This window comes from Larimichthys crocea, chromosome IX, assembly GCF_000972845.2.
Source record: "Larimichthys crocea isolate SSNF chromosome IX, L_crocea_2.0, whole genome shotgun sequence".
NCBI classification, from domain to species: Eukaryota; Metazoa; Chordata; class Actinopteri; family Sciaenidae; genus Larimichthys; species Larimichthys crocea.
This window is the reverse complement of record NC_040019.1, coordinates 830,351-845,631: the sequence shown is the minus strand read 5'-3', so window position 1 is coordinate 845,631 and position 15,281 is coordinate 830,351. Positions and strand designations below refer to the sequence as shown.

Sequence of the window (15,281 nt, the reverse complement as noted above, 5' to 3'; positions counted from 1 at the left end):
CATAACAACCTAAAATTAAACACTATCCCTGCAGAGGCGCATCTTAACCCTGTGTAAGCCCTCACACACGGTCCAGAGAGACGAGCGCTGCGTTCACTGTTCAGATCCAGAGGAAACCTGCACGTGCAGCAGGATTCATAAAGGGCAGAGGTCTGATCTATCAGAAGCAGTCCAGAAATCCATAACTCAACGTGCTCCTTTGTTTAACACGGCGTTCAATCAATCAACCCCTGTCAAACCATATTTTCCTGACTTCACAGGCTGACGAGGATTGATTGAACGCTGCCGCCCAAAGACTCGCCTGATTCTATTACGATGCAAAAAGTAGAAGAATAAAGTAGAAGTGATAACTCGAGTTATAGTTTTGGACTGTTTTTGAAATATATGCATGTGTATTTGCAGATTTTTGAAGCTCATGTGGTCATCAGTGATTAGTAAATTAATTTATTTTGAAGGGTAGCTTGTGTTTACTTCCTGTCTTTTTCCCGCCTGTTTTCTGTATCACCTGTGTTTAATTGGTTAATTAGTCAGTCCATCTGTTTCCCAGGTTTTGATTCATCATATGTCAGTACCATGAATTTTAAGACATTTTAAGATGATTAATCTTTTTTTTATTTTAACTCTATAATTTGGTGAAGAGTCCCTGAATGCCTCGTTAGTTTCATTCCTGTGAGTTTCGTTTGTTACATCTGAGTTGGAGCCACCAGCTCCTCTGAAGAACACCACCCACATTAGTTTTTGTATTTTTTCCATGAATGTGTAAAACAAAACGTGTGTTTGCTGATCAGCACATAAAGCAGACGAAGCAGAAGCAATCCAAGAATCACTAATTGGTATTAGCAGCAGCAGCGGCGTTCAGGACAGAGAGCGATGTGTCTGAGAGAGACTGTTAAAAAGTGCTGAGTCAACTGGTGTGTTTCTGAATGGAGGAATGACTCTGGAAAACAAATAGAAAGTATAATTTACTGTGAAGGTGACAGATATATGCACATATGTTGATATGAATTATGTGTACACCGTGTTTGAATTAAAGGAGTTTATAAATGTGACATGTTATTGATGTTTCCAAAGTCTAAGTATAAAATTTCTGCATTATCGAGTTCACTGAATGAATAAATGTTTATGTCCATGCACGTACAGTACTTTTCTTTCACAGCAGACATTCTGACGTGTCGCAGATTTTTCTAATAACATTAACGCTCTGTCGAGTCCCATCATGAAGTCCAAAGGGATAAAAATTAATTGTAATTCCCCAGAAAGTGGAAAAAAAAAAAAAAACCTAAACTGCAGATTTGATATAAAAAGTATAAAAAATATTAAAAAGCAAATTCAAAATTAAAAACTTTCTGGTCTAATGAGACCATTCACAAGCCCTTACAGTCATTCTTTATTGCAAATTCAATAACCATTATATATATATTAGATAAAGTACACACTGATTGGCCATAATATGAACACTGCCAGGTGAATATCTCGTCATCATGGCAACATTTTGTCCTCAAAGTTGACGTTAGAAGCAGCGGAATGATTCAAGGGACTTTGACTAGTTCAACTTTCTGCAGCTTTTGTGGAGTGTTCCCAGTCGGTGACAGGGTCATGGGCGACCAAGCTAAGGCTGGCCCGCGTGGTCCGATCCAACAGACAAGCTGCTGCAGCTCAGACTGCTGAAAATGTTAATGCTGGTTCTGATGGAAAGGTGTCAGAACACCTTTGGCTGGTTATGTGGCTGCAAGGGTGCCCATGTTGACCCCTGTCCACTGCGGAAAGCACCAACTGGATAGAACTGAACTCTGAATCCAATGGAGCATCAATGGGATCAAGTCCAAACATGGAGCACCCACCTCACAACTTACAGGACTTTAAGGATCTGCTGACGTCTTGGTAGATACCACAGTGCGCCTTCAGAGGTCTTGAAGAGTCAACGCCTCGATTGGTTAGGGCTAAAAGCTATGGTGGTGGTTATGGTGGAAGGATATCAGATATATTAGATATATTAGATTTATTAGATATATCAGATATATTAGATGTGTTCTGCCTTGAAGAATTTCTCTTTTTCTTGCCGTTGTCTCTCTTCGTTATCGGTTTCTAAACACCTCGCCAAAGGACTGCAGTTGAAAATGATCCAGCTGGCTAACGCTGGCACAGAAATGTTGCTTAATGTCTGCTGTCCTTAAATAAATAAATAAATAAATAAATAAATAAATAAATAATAATGAAACGACTGCTGAGATTTTTGGCGTGTTGATCATCAACAAGTGGCGAGGAACAACACGTGAATATCATTCATTCACACAGCCCAGTGTATCAGCATCTAGAAAGTATGTCAGCATGGACACAGAACTGTGTGTGTGTGTGTGTGTGTGTGTGTGTGTGTGTGTGGCCTGTGGGGCTGCTCCAGCCTGTACCAGTACAAACCTCATTAGGGGGATTATAGCTTTAATGGACTGGAGGGGATGGCTGACTGATTCAGATACTCAGCGAGATTTATGTTCCTACTCTACAGTAAGTGAGCACGACTGAGACACACACACACACACACACACACACACACACACACACACACACACACACACACACACACTGTCCTTGGCCATCGTTCAACGCTTTGACACAAATGTTAAAGCACACACACGTCTTACACTGCGACACACACACAGCAAATATAAAAGGACGTGTTTTATCTTTTACTGTATCACATCTTTAACACTTTAAAACGGACAAAACAACACACACACACACATACACACACACACACACACACACACACACACACACACACACACACACAGAGTTATCGGCCCTTTGTCCACCACTCAATGCAAAGAGCACTGCGGCGGAACCTATTACCCACACACCACTGCGTCCCGGAGAAAAAACGTGTTAAAACACTGGCGTCTAATCAATTGACCTCAATTATGAGCTCTCACACTCACTCGCATGAATAAAGTTTGACGACGGGCCGAGAGCTTTAAGATGGAAACTAATATCTTCATGTACTTCAGGGACACGGGACACAAATAACAATAACTTCTTAATGGTTGAAGACAAATAACACATAAAAAGAAAATAACATTCCTCCTGAGGACGTGCACGGGTCTCTGAATGATATCTCCACATGGATGGAGGTCCTCCACCTCCAGCTGAACTGCTGCTCCTCCCAGACAAACCTACAACGGACCACGACATCAACATCACCATAGCGATGGAAAACTTAACTAACCGTCTCCAATCATGTCCCCTCACTCGCCCGGTCTGCCCTACCTGACTCAACATGCTACTCAACTCCTGACAACTCAAGACTAGATTACTGTAACGTCCTCCTGACGGGCCTGCACAGTGAAACCTCTTCACATGATCCAGAAGGTGATGGTGCGTCTGGTCTACAACCAACCCAAAAGGTCACATGTTACCCCGCTGCTCTTGAGCTCCACTGGCCCTTATACAGGCATATGTTACCTCCTCCAATGAACGACGCCTGGCTCTGCCACCAGACAAACTTTTCTGGTGGAACGTCCTACCAGTTCCCTCTCTACCTTCAAAGACCTCCTGAAGACCTCCAGCTCTTCAGAGAGGACCTCCACTCTAACACTTCCAACAACTGGACATGATACTGTACATCTACCCATTTAAGAATTGTTTCTCTGCACCTTGATTGTTTCCCTTCTCTGCAGCGTGTGATACTGTTTGTAACTTCATATCATTGATAACAGCGAGTTCGCTCTCCTGAACTGCTGTGTCACAGTTTTCATTAAAATCATCCAACCAGCGAAACGTCGGGTGGCTTTTATTGTGAAGCAGTCAAAGGAAGTGCAACACGAGTGTCACGTTCTCCTCTGTGATGTGCAAACTTCACTGTTCAGCACAGAGGAATCAGAAGTCTGCATCCTGCTTATCATTCACTTGTAAAAAAATCCCTGCACACCACAGAGCTGATGACAGCGCTATCAGCCCGAAGAGTCACTCAGACTGGGCGGAGGTTTATCCGGGAGGTTTATCCGGGAGGTTTATCCGGGAGGTCGGAGCAGCATCTGGTTCAGAAGAGAGTTTAGCTGACTTTGCTCACATTCAGCAGGCGGAGCTGAACAGAAACAAATCATCCGCCCTGCGTCTCCATCAACCCTCTCTGTCTCCGTCACAGTTAGGTCATTTTAAGGCAAGAGTTCAAATTGTTATTCTGCATCGCTCTGTGCACAAAAAAAAAAAGGCAGAGTCATGATAAGATGATTAGGAGGCTGCTCAAGCAATGCACGAATAGATCTACAAGACATTTCTGACAATGGACGACTGGACCAAAGATAATTAGTCATATAAAAACAACAACGGCAGGTGTTTGCTGCTATGAATTCTGGGACATGTAGTATTACCTGTGTGTGTGTGTGCGCGTGCACTTAACCAACTACTTTTCTCTGCATGTCGTGGTGAACTTTGCGTTGGTCTTGTGACGTTATTCCAGATAAGGAAAGCGCTCGGTCGAGGTACTTAATCAACCTGAGTCACACAGTCACACAGTGTCCTGATGGCCGAGGTCCAACAGAGCAAACCTCATTATATCTGATCAACACGGCCCTGAAAACGGCAAACAAAGAAGCCCCGTCCTCTTCACTCATCCTTTCTCACTTCCTTTCCTTGAACGCCTCCTCGCTCTGCTGTATCCCTTCACCTTTCGATTATCCCTGACACGGGCCGCATAAATCAAGCGCACTCTCCACCTCTCCTTCCCCCGTTGTCCTCCTAATCTCTTTCTCAGCTCCTCTTTTCCTCGTTCCCTCGCAGCCTTTCCACACCAGATCATCATTTCACTCATTTTCCCTCACACACACACACACACACACACACACACACACACACACACCAGAGATGTATAAAGTACTGGAGGAAAGGAGTGGAGTATAAGTACAAGTGCTATATCAAAAAACTGACTTGAGTAGAAGTTGAAGTGTTCTTTAAACACCATACTTAAGTAAAAGTACTAAAGTATCCAAAAAAATCTGTACTTAAGTATTGCAAGTAGAAGTATGTAAAAAATTGCTACTCAAGTACTGAAAGTAAAAGTACAAGTACAAGTACTGTTGTTTATATTATTTCAAATATTTATTAAAGGCACAACTTCTAATGTTACAGTGTTACAATTTTCATGGTAGAGTTCAGTGATTTCCCATGGTCTGTGAATGCGTCTGAATGAATGCAGAGCGAGGGGGCGGGGTAGCAGGTGAGAGCGCACCTGGGTGTCAGGTGTATGACGTACGGCGCACGAGCGAGGTTGATGTGTGACCGGGACTGTTCAGTTGGTTTTTTGGCGTGGTTCCGGCCGACAGTCACCGAGTCTTGTAACCAAACCGTTCAGCAATAAATGCAGTTTGTTCAATAACGCCTCGTCATTCATCACGTGTCCGGCTGAACGCTACAATAGTAACGAGTAACGACTCAGCACATGAAAAATGTATCGGAGTAAAAGTATCAAATTCATCAAAAATATGTAGTGCAGTAAAAGTGGAAGTTGGGGAAAAAAACAATACTCCAAAAAAGTACAGATACTGCATTTTAGTACTTAAGTACAGTACTTAAGTAGTTCCACTTCGTTACTATACATCTCTGACACACACACACACACACACACACCTCTTCTGTTCTCCTCCTGCTCTCGCTCGCCATATGTTATATGAGATTTGTTAAATCAGCCAACCATTTGTTTTAGTTTTTTCTGCCTTCAACACTGTCACATTAAACTGCATGGCATGAACACAAACACTGATTATGCAGATTATGTGTTTTGGACCTATTACAGTCAGCAGGTCCCGTGAGATTTGGTGAAAAATGAAAAAGTTCCAGCTGATCGTTTGGTCTTTCTTTTGCTGTGTCAGCCGACAGCTTGCCTGCCACACTCCTGCGTATCTTACTACACTTTTTTTTGTAAAAGGCCTTTATGTGCATATTTACTGTGTAGGCCGACATATGCTTTGTTGCTTCCTCCGCTCCACCTACACCGCCACCTGCTCTGTGTTTGCGTGGCACCCCAGAGAGTCTTCATTTCTAAATTAAGCGCCATGATTAGGGAATTATTTGCAATGCTTCCCTTGTGCGTTATGTATCCCTACAGCGGGGAGCATCATCGAGACGAGAACCCGACCGCCAAATCAAAGTTTATTGCCGTCTCTATTTGCAGTTATGTTTAAAGCGGCGATGCGAGTGATTCCTGACAGTGGGAAACTTCTGCAGCGGTTTGGAAGCTGGGTCACTGGAGCTGAAAGCAGACGTACACTGAATCATTTTACACTCCAACTATCTCAGTGCTGCTTCTTCCATAATGTCTGTATCTGTTTCTGTAATGCATATAAATATATTTAATCCATTTCTGTAATATTACATACTTCTATATTAGTCACTCACTGTATGTCCTGAGGAAACACAGCACCTTGCTCGTATTAAAGGGGCACGCCACAGATGTTAACGTGACGTTTCGTTTGTGGCTGCAGAGGAAGCTTTCCAAATTTACCCTGATGATGTCATTACGGTAATGTTCGTGACCTTTTCTATTATGTCTTGGCTTCTCTTCAATGCAATCAGTCTTTCAGGTCACTAAAACAACATTTTTAACTCTTTCTGTTTGTCTGTGTGGACGTGGAAAGCGCTCCATCTTCACCTTAGTTCGCGCCAGAAACAACAACGATGATGTGACAGCCATTGCACGTCTGTCCGTCCTGGGAGAGGGATCCCTCCTCTGTGGCTCTTCCTGAGGTTTCTTCCACCTTTTTTCCCTGTTAAAGGTTTTTTGTGGGCAAGTTTTTCCTCACTGGAACCGAGGGTCTAAGGACAGAGGGGTCACTCCCTGTACAGATTGTAAAGCCCTCTGAGGCAAATGTGCTTTGTGACTTTGGGCTAAACAAATTACAAATATACAAAAATTGATTTGATTTGATTTGGTGGACTGCTGGTTTGTACATGTTTGATTAGCACTGCTAGGCCGTGTGCAAAAAAGACGTTAAACCAATAAATGTGTAGAAATACGTGCCAAATAACTATCAGTGTATATCTCTGCTATGCTTCTTTGAGCGTTTTTGTGTGTTTTGCTTGTGTGCATGGAGAAATATTTGACAAGGTTGTGTGGACAAGATGTTTTTAAATATAGGAGGAAAAATATAAGTGTAGACAATGAGCCTTCAAAGTGCTTTTCTAACTAGAACAAATGGACACAAGGACAGAGCTGATCACACCCATTCAAGACAACGTCTGTGATTCCACCAGAAGTGTTTCCAAATCGATGAACGGATGCCACGACTCGCCGCAAGCACAGAGCAGATCGAGCCGACAGGATGTCGGAATGGCCTGTGCAGACATCTGATTATAAAATGGAAAACAATTGAAGAATGTAGCACTGCTTACTCATGGTAGAAGCACATAAACCAAGGAAAAGTAAAATGTTTCCAAAGCGTTCCAACTGCCCGGAGAACTGACCAAAACGTCACAAAGCCATGCCCGGTGAGATCCGCGGGGGTTAGAAGGCAGTTGGGGTGGAGCAGTCTAATAAAAGATGCTGTCCAGTTGCATTATGGGCATTGTAGGATCTAGCATTTTTTGGTGCTTGACCCACACTGGAGAATAAAAAGTCAGGATATGTCAACCTCTGCTGCTTTGACCATTCTTTTATAATCTGTCCAAACTTTATGTCCAATAGTAAATCACTGCAGTACCCCAGATGACTCCAAATAAAAGGTTCTTATGCATTACAACCCTGCAGTATATTATTACAGTGATCTAGTTTAGGTGTCGGATGTAGCACTGTTTAACTGGACGCCTGTAATCTTTGTGAGCTGTCATTTGATGCTCAGGTGACCACAGTAGTTTCTGGAAGGTCATCCAGGCTTTTATCTCCTCCACTCTTGATTATTGTAATGGACTTTATTCTGGTCTCAGCAGGTGAAATATCCGCAGACTACAGCTGCCAGGCTTTTATAGACGCACTCCAGTGATGGAGTATGATGCTTTCATAAAGTTGGGGGGGACTTAAAATAGAGTAAAGTGATCAAAAGAGGCTGAAACACTGCGTCCTACATTCCCCATAATGCAACTCAACACTGTCTTTTATTACACTTTGTCCATATTAACTCACTCCATGCTGCTTTTCTCTGGTTTCTTGTCGTTTTTTGATTCTTTTATTGCAGATTATTAAAACCTCACATGGTCAGGCACCTTCTTCTATCTGCGATCTGGTAATTTCCTATTGTGTTTCCTCTGGCGGAGTCCTACAAGTGGTTGTGAAATCTTGCCTTGTCACTAAGGCCGCGCTCAGACAGACGACAGCAGTGCACGAGCTGCTCCGTTGGCTCAGCGCTGGTGCCAACACGGACGCCGCCGCTGAAAACATCGCGGGGTAATTCTGCAACTTCTGCAGCGTCATCCAGTGAGACGCTGCTGTGGCCGATGAAATACATGCAAGAGCTTTTTCCTGGTAGATTACCTCAAGATCATCGCATCAAAACATTATTGCTGCTGTGGGAACTCTCCAGGGTTGTTAATCTGGCCTTCCTGAAGCAGATTTAAGCTTTTTATTTAGTCCCCTATGACAGTAAACTGAATATCTTTGGCTTGTGGACCCAACAAGACATTTGTGGACGTCAGCTTGAGTTTTGGGAAACAGCAATCAACATTTTATGGACCAAACAACTAATCGATTAGTCAAGAAAATGACGGACAGATTCATAAATAATGAAAATAACCGTTGGTGTCAGCCCTACTTTTAACGTTTGCGTTAGTTTTGTAGTACCACATAAATAAAGTTACTGTTATTGACATTATTCTGTGATCCAGCCTCTAAAAAAGACTGTTGGAGATGAGAAGTTGGTGTCTGGGCCCGACAGAGTAACGAAAGGTGAAGAACTACGAAGTTTCAAAGAAGAGCCAATGGTGTCAGCACCTCTCTCTTTGGTTCTTCTTTTTTTCTGCATTGTTTGTGCAGCCGGACAGCATTTTCGTCCACTCCTGTGCCATAATTTATCTCAGGTCTCACCCTCGAATGGGAGATTTCCATCTGTGCCAGTTTCAAGGGGACTCATTGAGGACTTTTCATAAGCCTGCAGCACCTCAGGGTCGCTTCCCTTTGGCTACAAAGCCTGATGCTTTTACTTTGAGGCTCAGACGATCTTTTGCTAGATCCTCCAACAGCAGTATTTCTTCTTTTCAGACTACATTTGTTGCTCCCAAGTTACATACTATAGTAAATAATGTGATAATACAATTATGCAAGCTAAGACTAAACAGTGACGTTGAATATAATGAGGTATATAAGTTGATTTTTAATCTTATAGCACATTCTTGATATATTTTGTAATACAGAGTTTGTTTCGGGGGAATTTTCCACAACAAGACAAGGAGAATGTCACAGAAACACAAATGACTCGAACATGCTGCTCACATCAGTGTGGCTGTGTTACGGCCGGTACATCAGGTCAGAGGGTGTCACTCACCGTAGTGTGGGATGATGGCCCAGGCCATGGCCGAGGCGTAAATTCCTCCAATCATCCAGAACATGCACAGCCAGCTCAGATGCTCTCCTCTCTTCTCCCGAGCCAACACCTCCGCAAAGTACGAGAATACTATTGGTACTGCTCCACCAATCCTGAAAATATAGTTTGGTGCAATTAGCTCAGTCGCCAACCTTGGTTTTGATTACAATACAGCAATGCATGTGTGTGTGATTACACAACATTTACAAACACGAGATTTATGGTGACGTGAAGTCATTTGAGAGTTTACTGGCGAATTCGTCACTTTGAAAAAACGAGCGTATGAAACTCATTAAAGCATGTACACGAGTTCGAAAGACAACTTCTAATTATGCAGAAAGCCTTCGGCCATGTTCGAACTCATTTTGAACATCAAGGAGAAACATGATTTTTCCTGCCCGTGTTGTTTTTCAGCGCTTCAGCTGTTTGTGTTGGAACTTTGAACATTAGTTCAGCTCGGGCAGCTCGATGTGTCAAATAAAATGGAATAAAATTCAATCACGTCGCAAGAAAAATTCCTAACTGAAACACATTGTTTCTGCCTTTTTCGAACTGATATCTTCAAAGCAACTTTTTTTAACTCCCATTGACCCACACTGACCTGTGATCAGCTGAACGGTGTCTCTGTCATTCGTACGTCTGTTCTCACACTATGTAACTTTGGGCTCCGGGTCGGGAGAAGTACGTAACGCTTTACGGCACTAAGTCACACAGCAGCAACTATTTCACTGATTCTGGTGAAACTGGATCATATTTTATGGAGGAAATGTTTTCTGGTTTTCCCTCTGATGTCCTCCGGCTGCTCCGCCTCAACTCTCTGTGATTTACAGAGTTTATGATGAACAGTGAAGTAAACTGCTGACAGCTGTAGCTGCTGTTAGCTCATGTTAGCTCAGTCTGTTAGCTGCTGTTAGCTCATGTTAGCTCAGTTTGTTAGCTGCTGTTACCTAATGTTAGCACAGTTGGTTAGCTGCTGTTAGCTCATGTTAGCTCAGTTTGTTAGCTGCTGTTAGCTCATGTTAGCTCAGTTTGTTAGCTGCTGTTAGCTCACTGCCAAGCTGACGAACTGAGTGTTTGCACCAACAGGCGTTATGGACTACCAGGAAGAAGAAGAGGAGGTAACCAGGCTCATCAGCCTCTATGGACATAATGGCAGAGGAGAAGAGAGTGAAGAGGACGCTGACGGAGGAAGCTAAGAAGAGAAAAGGAGAGAGTGAGCGAGCAAGAAGCCGCCGGACAAGACTAAATGTGGGACTGACTTTTAGTGGTTGGTGAAATAAAAGGCTGAAAGACGTCGGACCATCAATGAGGTGTCGAGGTCGAGCGGAGTCAGCAGGAGCCGATCTGAGTCTGCTGGGACTCTCTGTGGACTGTTTCACAGCTCCAGAGTCTGGATTAGAGGATGAAAAACTCAAACGGCAAACAGAAAGACTTCAGCGTCGAGCCGGACCACAGCGTGGTGGCAAATTCTAACGGATGTTGCAAGCGTGAAGCGCTTACATCTGCTCTGTGTGAAGGGATGCTGTATTTATGTCTGCATCCAGGTCGCATATTTGTTTCCCTTAAGTTAACAGGACTCTGGAGCCCGTTCAGCATGCGATATAATGCAGTTTGTGTGAGGATCTTTAGAGTGAAACACACTCTCTTTGTTGCTTAATCAACATTTTATCTCTGACGGATCGCCTCTGGGTATATTTGTCTGTGAATTAAATATATATTTGACTGCTGCGTGGTTCTTTTTTCCTATAGCATATCATTAAAGTCATAATGTGCAATTGTTTAGGAGGTTTAGAAACAAGGAGATCTCTCTCTTTAGTGGCTAAACACTATATTCACCAGCAGGTAGCATGTAATGAGTTTTTAGAGGCTTTCTGGCAGCGGGGGGAACGTGAACCAAGCTCAAAGACTCATTCAAGAACAGGAGCTGCAGAGTTTGGTGACCCCCTCAGACACCATCATCATTCGATCCGCCGTCATTACAAAGATATGAGCTAAAAACTGTGTTCTCTCAGAAGTACGTGCAAAAGACGTGTTTAAGATCTTCAGTGTAACAACACACTGCCGTGTCAGCTGAGTGATCAGTTTCCATGGTGTCATCCATTCTCCAGCAGCCTTGTAGTGGAAACAGTACAATATATTTTTACATACAGGTCAAAGAAGTGTTGATTCTTTTCTACGATAGTTTCTTATATCATGCGGCGCTCTCGCCCACGTTTATCAGTGGGAGGGCACGAAACAACTCATTTTTATTTATATAGGTTAACATGAGCGTTTTATGACTTCAGCAGAGATACTGCAGTATACAGCTCTGTTTGGAGTCTTTGTATCTCTCCAAACTATCCTATCGACGGCCCCATCAATTGATTTGCAATCATGGGTGATTGCACAGAGCCCGGAGGGTTAATTCAAACGTTTAAAGCACGGGGGCGGCGGCATGGAAAAGGACACATACTTCCTTTGTCTTCACAAATATGTATTTAAAACCAGAATATTTGAATGTTTCCCTTCCAGGATTTTGGATGTTTCCTGTATGCAGGAAAAAATATAGATTACAGATTAAATATATGTTTTCAAAGAGTGAATATCTTAACATAGATTAACGATGACTCGACTTTAATTACAATTTGTTCCTGTTTGCTTTAGCTTGAGTTATTACTGTAACAAACACGATTTGTGTGACTTGTCTGAGTCTTCTTTCTTTTTTTTCAGTTCGTGGAGACAGATTATGGTCGCAAAGTTAATGAGGTAAGGAAAATCTTAATGAAACAAGCAAGAACCCACTCAAACACGCAGCAACGCTCCGGGCTCGGGGTCGTATTTCTTCCAGATCGAGGTCGTAAAAAAAAAAAAAAGAAACAAAAAAAAGATGCATTCTCTTAGAAATGTGTTAAAAAATAAAATAGATGTGATATTCACACAGGTGTACTGGATTATAAATCTCTTACAGGTTGAGAATTAAGTGAAGAAATAAAAAACTAAAGCTGCTAATTAAAAATTTAAATCAAAGCCATTTATAGGTAGAAGCTGACAAAGACTTCCTGCTCAAACAACTGTAATTAAACACAAATGCTGAGTGTGAATCAGGTGACTCCGCTGGCACAACAGGATGATAATATGAAGCACTCAGACACACTAAAACATCATTTTCTTACTCTTTCTTGGATTTGACAGCTCTCTGCAGTCGATGTGACGGATTTTGATCCGTTTGATCTCATCAAAAGATCTGCAGGTCCAAATTAAAAATGTAATGGTACAAGCTGTGCTTCATAATCATGCTTGTTTCATATGATTTACTGCACGCTGGCTTGATAAAGAGGTGATCTTTATAAGTCATGTGTGTGTCAGATCGCTGAGACACAGGAGGTCACGTCATTTATCACGGATGCGTGCAGCCGAGCAGACCACGCTTTAAACAGACAGATGTTCGTTAACCGTCCTCGGCTCATTCCTGCAGACGTTTTTGTTTTTGCTTTGTTCGCCTGAACTCGGGGGATGAGGATGGGCCGGTGCCAAGCGGTTACAATAACCTCTTGTCACATGCCTTGACAGCAGAGGAACCCGGTGGGAGGACAGTTCAGGCTGAAGGAGAATCCCTCCGAGGCGGCTTCAGTCTCTCAAAGATATCGAGGAGGACAGGGTGAAAAAATTTAAGAGAGGAGTGAACTCACCCAAAGCCAGACACCATGCGGCACAGGAGGAACATGCTGTAGCCTTGGACGAAGGAGGAGAGGAAGGCGAAGAAGCCGTTGACAGACATTGATATGAGCAGGCACTGTTTACGGCCCAGCTTGTCTGACAGGCCGCCCCAAAAAAAGGCTCCGAACATCATCCCCAGATACACGATGCTGCCTGGAAACGGGAAGAGAGAGAGAGAGAGACGTGAATGATCTCAACCATCTGGAGTCAGATGTTTGTTAGTGAAACTGCTGAGTGAATAAAACACATATCGCACTTTCCAGTCGCACCCATTCGAGCATTTATTCCCCCAACACACACACACACACACACAAACACACACTTGTATATAGCATTTAAATCAAACCAGTGTCAGAGAATCAGCTAAACTCTCTGCACCAGCCACAAAGGAGGCTGAAATTTACCCTGGAAGTCAAGAGAATGCATGAACATGGTCACAGCTTGAAGCAGAGGGTGCAGAAACAGGGTCATATTCAACCACGGGTCAAAGATAAAGAAAGAAGTCCAGGTCTTTGGTCCGGTAAGCTAAATTAAATACTTCAAAGTGGATTGTTTGTGGGAACCAGTCAAACCTGGGGAAACTGAGACTTGTAGATCCATGAAGACGTTTCATCCCTCAGCTAAAAGCTTCTTCTTGACTGACTCTTCAAATTTCAACTACAAGCGATAAGCGTGCCTGATATCTTATTTATGTATTGCAGGATTTTCTCATTTACACACCACCTGAACATGTTTAAACATGCATCTCTTTTAAAATACTAAAAACTATAACTACATATAACTGCTGCGTGAGTGTGGAAGAGTAATGGGGTCACCACAAGGGGGCAGTGGAAGCAAAACGATCCGCCTCAGTGTCGTTATTCTTTAATAACCAACAGGAACGAACTGCAACATTAGCACTTTGTATAATATATGTAAAAACCTTGATTATTATGTCATATATTTGCTCTCTTCTTTTATCTCTATTTTGGTCTCCACCGCCTCCCATGGAAACTATCCGGCCCGCGTCGCAGCCGAACGTCTCACTTTGTTCAGACTTTGTCCAGACTTTGTTCAGACTTTGTCCAGACTTTGTTGTCTGTCTGCTGTTTGGTGCAGTGCAGGTTTTTCTAGCAGACGAGACCGATTTAAAGTCTTAAGAGTGAAGTGAAGGTATAAAGACGTGAGCCGTCAACCCGAAACAAAGAATTCAAAGATGTTAAACTGCCGAGAAGAGATCAGGGGAAGTGCGGCGGCGGTTGATAATTCTGCGGGTTCGTCACTACAAACAGCTTCAGGTTTTAAAGATGGCTCAGTCGGTGATAACTGTCTGTAAGGCTTTGCCTCTGATTTAATGCAGAAGCTGGAGATCAGCTTCAAACGCTCTGAGCTCATTGTACTGCATATAAAAGGTACACGTCCATTACACGGTATAAAACACTTAGACTGGTCCGACATCAGGTGACACCAGGTCGAGTATTGCATTAGTCCTGGACACACACACACACACACACACACACAAAACACACACAGCTGCTAAACATCAGCCGGAGCTTTGTAAGTGGTGCTTTCCAAGAGCATCAGTGGAGTCGCAGAGCTCCGACTCAAATTGCTTCTGTTATTTCCCAGCTACAAACGGAGCACCGAGAGGTCACATAAAATATAAGAGCGTATAAAAAGCAGGGCTGGAATCGATTAACTCAGCGCAGTAGATCAATTCGACTGGACTCAAAGTTTAGTTTTCCATTTCCTAACTCTGATCATGATGGCCGGCGCGTCGTGGGTTCGACTCCGCGGCGTAGGCAGGGTCGTGATGAAAGTTACGACGGCTCACTGTTTGATTACGACGTGCTTAAATATTCATCTTGCATGCGGGATGTGTCGTGCATTTCACTCATCTGTTTATCCGATATGCTAATTCAATGTGTAAACCAGTCTTACAGTGACTGTTGGTGGTGTTTGGGGGAACAGAGCAATGTTTGACCTCGCAGACCTGCTTTTAAAGTCCACGTTCGTCTCTTGCTGCTGCTTTTCCAGAACGAAGTCGAGAGGTCGTTTCTCTTCCTGTCGACCGGCAGCATGCAGCATAAAGGAAAGGGGTTGGTG

General features: G+C 43.2%; 1 protein-coding gene across 1 annotated transcript in view; it reads right to left on the bottom strand.

Annotated features, from left to right (window-relative positions):
• The window catches only part of LOC104926608 (synaptic vesicle glycoprotein 2C), a 46,546-nt gene that overhangs the window by 11,433 nt on the left and 19,832 nt on the right, over positions 1 to 15,281 (bottom strand). Inside the window, exons 3-4 of the mRNA XM_019264823.2 lie at positions 13,169 to 13,349; positions 9,462 to 9,613 (exon numbers count right to left, since the gene is read on the bottom strand). Coding sequence (XP_019120368.1) covers positions 9,462 to 9,613; positions 13,169 to 13,349 — 333 coding nt within the window. The remainder of the gene's footprint in view (positions 1 to 9,461; positions 9,614 to 13,168; positions 13,350 to 15,281) is intronic.